General features: G+C 45.4%; 1 protein-coding gene across 1 annotated transcript in view; it reads right to left on the bottom strand.

Moving 5' to 3' along the window:
* Positions 1 to 268: 268 nt before the first annotated feature.
* The window catches only part of LOC134093858 (metabotropic glutamate receptor 8-like), a 37,389-nt gene continuing 25,862 nt past the window's right edge, over positions 269 to 11,795 (bottom strand). The window contains exons 6-10 of the mRNA XM_062547144.1: positions 10,670 to 10,870; positions 5,085 to 5,224; positions 3,712 to 4,647; positions 738 to 984; positions 269 to 610 (exon numbers count right to left, since the gene is read on the bottom strand). Of these exons, the coding sequence (XP_062403128.1) occupies positions 561 to 610; positions 738 to 984; positions 3,712 to 4,647; positions 5,085 to 5,224; positions 10,670 to 10,870 (1,574 nt within the window). The 3' untranslated portion in view covers positions 269 to 560. The remainder of the gene's footprint in view (positions 611 to 737; positions 985 to 3,711; positions 4,648 to 5,084; positions 5,225 to 10,669; positions 10,871 to 11,795) is intronic.

Below are 11,795 nucleotides of genomic sequence, written 5' to 3'. Positions count from 1 at the left end.
TTAGGAGAAGATAACCTCCTAGACCTTCTTCTGAGACATTCTTATTTTGTATATCACTTCAAGATCAAAGGTTTGTTCAAAGACACTGAACAAAATAATATCTAATTCCTATTCATAGCCCAAATAGTATAACCAAATGACTCTTCTGTTCAATCAAACTAGTACCCCTTACCCCCAGATGCACTCCCAAAAATGCCACACATGTATAAAACAATCCTTTATTGTAAATAAACGATTTGTATAAAAATGGCATGCTTTACTCAGGGCATTCACACACACTCAGATTTCAGGGCTATAATCCAACTTTGCCGCTAGCAATGACAAATGACTTTCATAATGCTGGTCAGACACTGTTGGAAAACAACAATTTAAAATCATGACAGCCACTGAATATTTACACTGAATTTAACTATCGTGACAGTTTTTTTTATTATTATTCTCACTACTCATCTTTCAATCGCTCGCATCTCTCTATGGCCTCTTCCTTTAGATGTGTCTCAGATTAAGAATCACGTAAGATCGGACCCCAATGCGCATCTGTATGAAGCACTGTTCTGCTTTCACATGGCATGGTTGGTGTAACTCACATATGTGTTCTTTGAAGGTGGAGCTGGAAAACAAACGGGAACAGATTCACTGGTTACAACTGAACCAAACTGAACAAAGACTGTGTGCTTTAAACCAGAGTCACTCTGCGGGAGCATCCAGGTATGGAACAGAAGTGGGGCTCAACTTACGGCTGCTCTCCTTGGGCTCACAGAGCTCCGTCTTGGCCTCCCCGTTGGGCCTGTCGCTGGCCAGCTGGCTGAGTTTGCTGGACATGGTGGCGGCGGTGACGATGGCCTTGAAGCTGCGCTTGTGCTTGGGCACGTTCTGCTCGGGGTGGAGGAGGATGACGTAGACCTTGGGCATGTAGAGCACGCCCAGGCACACGGAGGCACTCAGGCTGAGGGACATGGTCAGCGTCGTGGTCTGAATGTACATCTACAACACAAAAGGGAAACCAGCGTTCAATCAAGCGCACTTGATAATTGGATGACGGAGAAGACGGAGAACATCCGTCATTTCCGTCCCAGTGAACTCTGGCTGTCACTCGCGCGGCCGCCTGTAAGCGGATCTCCAGCGCAGGTGTGCGTGTGGAGTCAGCAACATCTCACTCAGTCACACACACGGGAAGAGAGAGAGAGAGAGAGAGAGCTGGTGTGAGGATCATAGCTGACCTCCTCACATGCAGGAGGAGCGCGAGTGGAGCGGGAGGAGGATTACAAGAGAGTTCGGTGGGCTTGTGTGAGGCACAGAGAGCCCTGAAGGGTGTTCATGCTCTTATGAAAGCACACCAGTCCTGTGAGTCTCTTATGATTCTGACTGTGTAAAGGGCTAGAATGGCACAAAGAGAAGTTTTGCCATATGCACACGCTGCCATTTTAGAAGTGTGCAATGCAGAAATGATGAGGATCACTCCGGACAAGATCCGATCTGCATTCCAGGGGAAGAGGAAAGAGCCATCATGGAATTGTCACAGCCCATTCTGGTCTCACACATCTGATCACTGAGGCTCTTACACCAAGACAGCAACCAAGTGACAGTGCACAACAAGCACACTGGGGAGAATGCAACAGCACCACTGAAGTCCTTCCAGAACTCCCAGCTAATGAGGTCTGGAGGAAAACACGGCACAAAAGAACAGCAAAGTGCCATTATTGAATCAGATTCTCCACTCCATGCCTAGACGTTACAGACACAAATTGTCTGACGCTGCGCACTGAAGAAATCTCCAGTGACAACAGGGACTTTGAAACCATTTTTAGACACGACAACTTAAGCCAAGCCTTACGACCAATTTGCAACCCAATTTCTAAGGGACTAGCACATTCCTCTGGGTGTCTTCTTAGACACACAGCTGTGCTGGTTTTTGATGTTCACAGACGGTTTCTGAATAATGAGGGCTCACAAGACGATTATTTCAAGAGGAGAATCTATCGGCACCATATGAAGACTTTCAGCAGATGCCCAAAATATCCGGATTCTTATCATAAATTATTGAAAATATTTGTACCGGTAAAGAAGGGAATTCACCATCATTGTCTATACTGCTGAAACTGAACTTGCGAGTTAAAGGAGAATTCTGGTGATTTTTCATAGATCTCCGTTTCTCGATGTCACATACAGTACAGTACTGTCAGTATGAAAAAAACAAAAACAATCGGTTCTACCTACTGTTGCTCGAGTTGTAGCAGCCAACGGCTAGAGCTGCCTAGCAGCTCCAGTGCTACCCTCTGGGGGCGTGGTCATGAGCAGCTCCAGTGCTACCCTCTGGGGGCGTGGTCATGAGCAGCTCCAGTGCTACCCTCTGGGGGCGTGGCATGAGCAGCTCCAGTGCTACCCTCTGGGGGCGTGGCATGAGCAGCTCCAGTGCTACACTCTGGGGGCGTGGCATGACTCTGGGGGCGTGGCATGAGCAGCTCCAGTGCTACCCTCTGGGGGCGTGGCCATGAGCAGCTCCAGTGCTACACTCTGGGGGCGTGGCATGACTCTGGGGGCGTGGCATTAGCAGCTCCAGTGCTACCCTCTGGGGGCGTGGTCATGAGCAGCTCCAGTGCTACACTCTGGGGGCGTGGCATGAGCAGCTCCAGTGCTACACTCTGGGGGCGTGGCATGACTCTGGGGGCGTGGCATTAGCAGCTCCAGTGCTACCCTCTGGGGGCGTGGTCATGAGCAGCTCCAGTGCTACACTCTGGGGGCGTGGTCATGAGCAGCTCCAGTGCTACACTCTGGGGGCGTGGCATGACTCTGGGGGCGTGGTCATGAGCAGCTCCAGTGCTACCCTCTGGGGGCGTGGTCATGAGCAGCTCCAGTGCTACCCTCTGGGGGCGTGGTCATGAGCAGCTCCAGTGCTACACTCTGGGGGCGTGGTCATGAGCAGCTCCAGTGCTACCCTCTGGGGGCGTGGTCATGAGCAGCTCCAGTGCTACACTCTGGGGGCGTGGTCATGAGCAGCTCCAGTGCTACCCTCTGGGGGCGTGGCATGAGCAGCTCCAGTGCTACACTCTGGGGGCGTGGTCATGAGCCCCCACGTTCATGCTCCCAGAGTGTAGCACTAACAGTCATGCAGAGTGTGACTAATAAATACTTTTGATTTACTGTTGTGGTCATAAATATTTTTTATATATTTTCAAAGGGCAAATGGCAGTGTTGTATGGTTTTGTAATGAAGGTACAGTACGTGTAATCTCTGTGAAAATAAAGTCTGTTGCACTTCGCTATAGGCTACTTTCCCGGCTTTCTTGATGACACCGCTGAACTTGCAAAGTCACTGACTGTGGCTATCTCGAGGTCACACATGTTTCTCTTTTGGACGTATAATGCACCTTCATGTGGTGCCCTTCATTCTAGGGGCGAGGCCTTTAAAATGACCATATAAAGGGGCGTGATATTTAAATAGCACTCGTTTTCAGCCGCCACATGTATCAACACACGTTTATTCATACGCTGCAACTGGAGTGATACGAACGTTTCATGAATCACACGTGAACCCCGTCGTAAGATGATTTCTGTGCTCAGAGCTACGGTGGTTTCTACGCTCGGTTGATAAATGAGCGCCAGTGTGTGCATGTTTGATAAGTGCATATTTTTTTGTACTTAGGCACATTCTAAATGTTACTTGTAAGATCCTTTGTACGCACTGTTGATACTGGACTGGTAGAAATCTCACCTTTTCTTCTGACTGTGCTGTTCCAAAGAAGATTGGGATGAAGGCCAGCCATATGATGCAGGTGGTGTACATCGTAAATCCGATAGGCTTGGCCTCGTTGAAGGTCTCGGGCACGCCGCGCGTCTTGATGGCGTAGACGGTGCAGGTGACCACCAGCAGGATGCTGTAGCTGAGCGAGCAGATCAGGCCCAGGTCCGAGATGTCGCACTTGAGCGTGCCGCGGGCGCCCGCCGGCTCCCGTCCGCGCTGCTCGCCGTAGTCCACCACGGCGTTGGGCGGGTCGGCCACCAACCAGGCGAGGACGCCCAGCAGCTGCACGGAGGTGAGGCTGCAGGTGATGGCCAGCTGCGAGGGCGGGCTGATGAAGCGCGGCGCCGCCACCGAGCGCGCCCCCTGCTGGAAGATGCGGTGGATGCGGCTGGTCTTGGTGAGCAGCGCCGAGTAGCTGACGCTCATGCCCAGGCCCAGCAGCACGCGGCGCAGCGAGCAGGTGCCCGCGCCCGGCGCGCTCACCATGGCGAAGGTGGTGGCGTAGCACAGGAAGATGCCCGTCAGCAGCGCGTAGCTCATCTCGCGGCCCGACGCCCGCACGATGGGCGTGTCGTTGTGGCGCGCGAAGGTGGCCATGGCGAACACGGTGGCCAGGATGCCCAGCACGGCCAGGAGCACGGGCACCAGCACCCAGGGCGAGCGCCAGTCCAGCTGGACGACGGGGATGGGCGCGCAGCCGGTGCCGTTGAGATCGGGCCGCTGCTCGTACGGGCACAGCTCGCAGGTGAGCTCGCTGGCCTGGTAGTGGAAGCCCACGCACCTCTCACAGTGCCAGCAGCAGGGCACACCCTTCACCATCTTCTTGCGCTCACCTGTCCGGCAAGGTGCGCTGCACACAGAGGGGGGCACCGAGTAGTCCCCGCTGGTCCACTGCAGGGCATCCATCTGGACATGGGCAGAGGGACACTTGACATGGTCACAGTGGCTGAGCAGCTGCCCACTCTATTCAAATGCCTATAAATACCAGCGCCATATCTAGCACTTCTGCTGTGCTCCACTGCACATGCGGAGTGTTTCTAGAACTGCAATCATTCACACGTCTTAAAAACATTTTTTTCAACCTGTATTCTCTGAAGAGCTCCTGAAGGCGTGATAATTAGATTGACAAGAACTTCCCTGAGGCATGTCTAGCAAACTCACAATTATGTGATTCTCTCCACCCACACATTATATTATATTCTTTTACAAAAACGACAAAACATGTTTCCTAGATTTCATATAGTGGGATTCCCATTACATTACGAGGTATTAAGTTTTAAGATGTGGTTTTCATCTCGTTGCACTTTTTTGTGTTCAGATAATACAACAGCAAAGATGCTCACGTCTATCTGCAGCTGGTCTATCCAGTGGCCGATGGCTTTGTATTCCCCTGCTGAAGTGTTGGAGGACTGGTACTGGAACAGGTCATAGCGCCCAGGAGCGTCTCCGTTCTCATTGAACACCACCGGGGTCTTGGCACTACCTGCAGCCGGATGGAGAGGAGAGAGTTCTTAAAGAGCATTTGAATTAAGATAAATACCCACTGCGCTAGGAGACAGTCTCTCTATGCATTCGGATGTATTTTACAGCGTTATTTGCTGTGTATTTACATGCCCTCCTTTGCCCTTGAATTTGCCTCTCGGTAGAAAGGGAGGAAATTGTCCTGAGAGAGCTGTACTGTAATATGTCTGTTGAACACAAAATGAGAGAAGGCCAGGTGATGGATGGGGCCCAGAGACTAAAAATCCATCACTTGTGCCTAGGAGCGAGATGCCAGCCATAAGTCAGGCCAGGTGAATCGGGCCCAGCACTCAGACACATGACCTGGCACTCGCAGCCACAACGGCCCTTCTTCACTGATTACACTTTCTCTCTCAGAACTGGCAGTGTACATAATATTAACCTGTTCTGCAAAATCATTCAAGGCAATGAATTATTCAAAATAAACACTTGCAGGGGAGCCAGAGGGAAGCACAGAGGGGGGTGGGCCGTAATTATGAATGTGGATCTCAGGCGGCTGAATTGCATGCATTATTAAAGGCTGCACAGCGAGCGGAGCCAGCCAGCAGTGGGGTCTGCGGTGCTAGATGAGGCAGCCTGGGATTCCTCTGGCCTACTGGTCACACTTCCACTGACAAGATCTCTGGGCTCCAGCAAAAACATAATTCAGTTGTCTGCCAAAACAAATGTATTATTTAAGCAAACAAATGAAGGCTGGGAGATGCATATGAAACCCAAAGGGCTATAGAAGTGAATGTAAATGAATTAGCATTATACCGTCTTCATCACGGTGTCACATGACATAATAGCTGCCTGGAATTCTAATTCCAAAACTACTGCAGGATGATAATCAGGGAGAAAGCTAGAGAAGTGGTCACGATTTGAAGGCATTTCCTGCAACTCCATCAAGCGTGTGTGCAACAGCCTCCTTTCACATCCACTCAGCCAGCTCTCAGCTTCATGTCATCCCTGTTGTCTTTGTAGTTGTTGGATCCCCCTTTGATCTGTTGTTGTTCTATGAAAGCATGCTCACTTTTGGTTAATTTTTCCTGTGTATGACTCCTCTGTTATTTTCTACTTTGTTCTGGATTACTCTTCAGAGTCATACTGTGTTTCATGTAGACATATGGTATTACTGTAAATCAGGCTTTTGACTGAAGGAAACATTGTAGCTTGTAAGGGGGGTTGTGCTGCCGTGTATGTGCGTCATGTAGGTTCACCTTATAATGCAGCGTGAATATGAACAAGAATGCTTAGTGTTTAATTCTGTGTTTAATATTCAAATTCAAAATCCAGATTGTGCCTCGCTTGTTGTGTTAAATCAGCACTAAAGAAGATTTGCTCTCGGGGTCCCCCTACAGTTGAGAAGAGCAATAATAAACAAACTAAATAGTTATGGTTATGGTTATGGTTGCTTAGCAGACGCCTTTGTCCAAAGTGACATACAAACAAAAACAATACAATAATTAAATTTAGCAGTTGATCAGACTAGTGTCGACTAAAGAGAATAGCTACCTAAACAATAAACAGTATCAATATAAGCAAAGCTAATGAAAATAAACAATGACTAAATAAGAGAATAGTAAATAAACAAGTAATTCAATCAATTATAAAAAATAATGTCAATTTAATCAATGGCCTAATGGAAATAAAAACAAAACTATAAAATACACTATAAAATACAAACCATAAAGTCTGAGTGGTTACATGCATATTTACGTGCCAGGCACAGGACAAGGTGGAATAAAATGTGACAAAACAAAACAAAAAAACCCAGAAAGACCACACACTGGAGTAGCTCTGGGGCTAAATGTAGCAATTTTTTTAGCACAATGGCTATTAAAGCACTTCACACAGACAAAGACAGTGACCGCATCAATAATAAGTCCATGGGCAATGGTGAATCTTTTGCCATAAACATCAGCATTGTGTTCTCAGTCTAACAACAGGCCGCTTGTTGAACTCTCTTTCGTGAGTGGTTCAGACTTGAGGGTAACGATAGCGATGAATTTCAATAGATGCATGTGTTTTACCAGATATGCAGCAATACGAGCGAATTAACTTCACATAGAATACCCAAGAGAGCTGAAAATGTGCAAAGACATTTCAAGTAGTGTTTTTAAAAGGCATAATCTCTTTTATGGGGTTTCACATGGCCTCTTTAAGAATATGCCTATCGTTTTCCATAAAGCTAAAAAGAGTTTGAGTGGGTGGTTCATCTGAACTCAATCTTACCCGATAAAAGAGTCATTAAACTCATGGCTAACTCATTCATCACAGCCAACCCACCCCACTTCTGACTGCACAATGAATTTGGAGGCCCAAGGGGTTCAACCACACATTCTTATTAGAACCTTAGCAGTACTCAACCCAAGCAAGCCAAATAAGCCCTGAAGCTACCCTTTTGGCTGTTGTTGGTTTTGTCTGGATAAAATGTAAATGAAAGTTAGAAACTATGATGGACCTAGAAGATAAATTACATGGAAGCCTTGAGAAGGTTGAAGGCTGACCTACAGAATAACAATTATTCTTTAGTTAATTAATAAGTGTAGACGCAAATTATTTTGATGAAAAAAATAAAGCCTACACCTTCTTATGCACCTTTGTCACACACATTCATCCAAATTACCCGAGGTGGTGGTTTTCCTGCATTCATCTGCAATATTTACTGAGACCTCTGTTTGAAGCCCAGGGCATTTTTCAGTGTTTTCATTGCCTTTACTTGTTGCCTTCTCGTTGGTAATATAGAAATGGCATGTTATTTCTCTCCATGTCTTTGGTTTGGGGGGAGGAGGAGGGGGGTCATCGCTGATGCAGATCTCTTATTATTCTAGATGATATAACCCGACCTGATCCACGTTCTCTTAAATAACTACACAACCGGTGCAAAGGGACACAAGAGAGATAAAGCTACTGGAGCGCTCTAATGAGAGGGATGGCATTGTGCTGAAAGGGATGAGCATGTGACAGGTAAATGATATGCCCTTTTATGAGCATTTGAAACAGTTGGCCACAGCGCTAGAGTTCTTACACTCACAACATGCAGAAGAAAAACATGACAGACATGACAAGCTCACAGAAAGAAGCACATACAGTATATTATATTGTTTTAAATGTGTTTACTGAGACTATAAGTCTGAGGGAAGTTGTGCACTTTGGAGGCATTTTTTAGCCTATATAAAAGTATATTGCACCATAGCATTTGGTTTTGGTGCTGTGAGGCTCTGTAAATTAAATTTCAATTTGTTCATGTGTGATCTACATCAACATGAGTATGCAATTTAGAAATTCATGAAAGAGTGATTTATCAAACATGAAATCCATAAATGAACGTTTGATTAAATATATACTGGAATATGACAGCAAGGTGATGAATTAGCAGGGCTACCCATTCACTCACAGTTCACATCATGCCTAAATTAATGAAGTCTCACGTGCAGAATAACATGTTCATTAGTCTTTCAATTACTCCAGCTATGTCAGGGCCCTATGAGAAGGCAAACTAGCCCACATCATGCTGGTCTGAGATCAGGGCCTGCGGGCTCCCACAGACTGAAAAGGTCTGAAAAGGGTAAGTATGCCTTTATAGAGAATACTCATCTCAATTGTGTCTCAATCTGTCAGTGCATTTGAAAAATCCATGCTAGGGGAATACATGTGTATGCACAAATGGGGCAGTGTGTTTGATACTGGCATGAAAGAATGAATGTACTCAAAACAAAATGAAGCAGCACCTGTATGGGTGTGTGTGTGTGTGTGTTTTATCATGATTCTATGATGGTGTGATGTGTTTGTGTTGTTCCATCAACAGCATCTCTGTCAGACATAAAAGGACTCTAAAAAGGAAAAACTGCAACAGATAATAGGTGATCATTGGAATTTCAAACAAGATCACGAAAATTCAAACAAAACACTGTGAAGGATGGCCCAATAACACTAGAGGCAGGAGAATTTGTTTAGAACTACAGAGACAATATCCTCCGCAAATGAAGCTGATATGGAGCTGAGAATTGAGCACTGAATGTGCAGTATATCTGCCTTAGGAGAGGGTGGTCACAGATAGTGCCAATAACAGTTCAAACAGAGCAACACAAAAATAGAAGAATGCTTATTCACGCTCCTCCAAGCTATGGGAATGAAAACATTTCCTGCCATGAGTACAAACTTGGAAATGATTGAGATGTGGTCTCTAAAAATACAGCCCTGGAAGCCTGCTCACCCAAATGAGAGCCTCACCTACAGTAGTCTCACTTCAGGCTGCGGTGTTTTGGGATCAGTCCCTTTAGGCCCCAGTACTGCTCTTCAGGGCATTACACGGCTCTGCCGAATGATCTTTCTGTGTTTTTCGAGGCTGCAACTTTATTTTTCATCTCCTTGCCTAATTAGAGGTAAGTGTTTGTAAAGGCGAGGGAGGCCTCTGATGTGGGCACTGAAGCAGACATGACAGTGGCTGAGCCGGCAATCTGCCGTTGGGTGCAGGAGCTGTCACTGTGTGACTAATTCTTGGAGATGGGGGTTGAAGCTAGGCCACAGATTGTCTTGAAACACCCCATCACCCTGCCAAATCACAACTCTCAGGGGCACTGTAGGAAGCCCACCTCAGTGGGAACACAATGTCCTCATGCTCCAACAAGCTCAATCAAACTTGCTATGTACTGTAAATGGGCAACATCCATTATAAAGAGAGTTGTGTAAATCAAAGAAGTGTAATCCCATGCCAGGTCTCAAACGGTGCTCTCTCTATTTAGATACAGTATATATCTCTCTATCTCTCTCTCTCTCTCTCTCTCTCTCTCTGTGTGTGTGTGTGTGTGTGTGTGTGTGTGTGTGTGTGTGTGTGTGTGTGTGTGTGTGTGTGTGTGTGTGTGTACGTGTATGCGTGCACACATGTGCATGTGTGTGAATATGAATGTGTGCAATAACACATTTTCCATAGGTTGCTAGTAAATGTATGCAGATATATGATGTTTCTGGAATAGATAAGATTTCAGTGCTCTCACTGAACCATGTAAAAAAAATGCTGCATGGTAAATGTCAGGCATTATTCACGAGAGGGAAGTTCCATCACACATTCCAACAGGAATACCTTCAAGCTGCCAGTGGAAAGTCATTCAAGCTAGAATCTTATGAGTAGATAACATAATCTATCCTGTTAATTTAAACTGAAGTATCATGGAAGAAATATAGTACCAATACCAATTTGTATTCCAGTTACATAAAACATGAAATACTGTAGTTCATGTTGCATTTGTATTATTTCTTTGTCACACTGGCATACTGTATTTCATATTTTTTTCTCGTGGTATTAATTTTTAACTTTACAGTCAAAGATAAATGTCTACCTAATGACAGCATGAATCATCAGCCAGCAAAACGTTTTCTAAGTGTTTGTTTTTTTATGGTGAACAACATGACATTTTACACTCACCGCTGAAGTTGACTGCCCGGATGTAGTTAAGCAGCTTTTTGCCGTCAATGTTACTCATCCGTGGGCAGAGCCCTGGATATCCTGAGCAAAGGTCTTGGTGCATTTTATGCAGTGCATGGGACATGGCATACACTGCATCCATCACAAACTGAACCTTCCCCTCTTGCCCATAGTCCGAGTCTCTGCCGATTTTTTCCAGTCCTGTAAAAACAAAATAATGGACAGATTATACTATATTCAGATGGCATTAGTCCTTTGAATAAAACATAGTCATTGCCTTAGTATTGGTTATTGTTACTGATTTTCTGTGATTTGTGTGTAAGAAGCGTTTTCATAACAATGCATAACTAATGTGTACTACCAGACTATGGTTGGACTATACAATCCACCCAGGTGTCAAGGAAAAGGCTCCAATTGGTTATCTATAACTGAACCTGTCCTGAGAAGCAATAGAGCTGAGAGACAGTTTAATCACTTAGTGAAACATCTTAATTAGATGTCATTTATGAGAAAATGTAATTTGCTCTGGGACTACTGTAACTCACATGTTTCCCACTCTTCAGTGAACAGATGGGATATCATTCAGGTCAAATTAGAAAATGAGATAAATGGCAAATGACTGCTGCTTGCCTGATTGTTTTAATGATTAAATTAAATAATTATAAAAGAAAAAAAAACTATCAAGACACAGCATACAGAACACAGAATTAATTAATTATTTCTATGACATGTTATGATGCCTGGCATTGTCAGGCATGATCAAAGGTACAGCTTCAAACTCTGTATTAATTATGCAAACTAGAGCAGACACACATCTTAAAATAGAATTTTGCAAAACAATGCAAAACCTACATCTCAATGGCCCTCCACCCTGGCTCCTATTTGGCAGTGGTTGTAACACAGATGCTAGTTAAAGAGATAGGTGAGAATATGCCTCAAACTCAACCTCTGCTTCCTGAAATTAAACACTCCTGGCTAGAATGCAGAAATGTATTTCGGCAGCCAGAGGAAGTATTCTGGGAGATGAGGAGTCAAACATGAACTCAATCATTTGTAAACCAATGTGCTAGCCATCATCACATTTGGGCCATACTCCATTCTCAACTCAAATAATGTTTTGTAGATC

Source organism: Sardina pilchardus, chromosome 10, assembly GCF_963854185.1.
Source record: "Sardina pilchardus chromosome 10, fSarPil1.1, whole genome shotgun sequence".
NCBI lineage: Eukaryota > Metazoa > Chordata > Actinopteri > Clupeiformes > Clupeidae > Sardina > Sardina pilchardus.
Note: the sequence above shows the minus strand (reverse complement) of the source record. Positions and strands in the feature narration are given on the sequence as shown.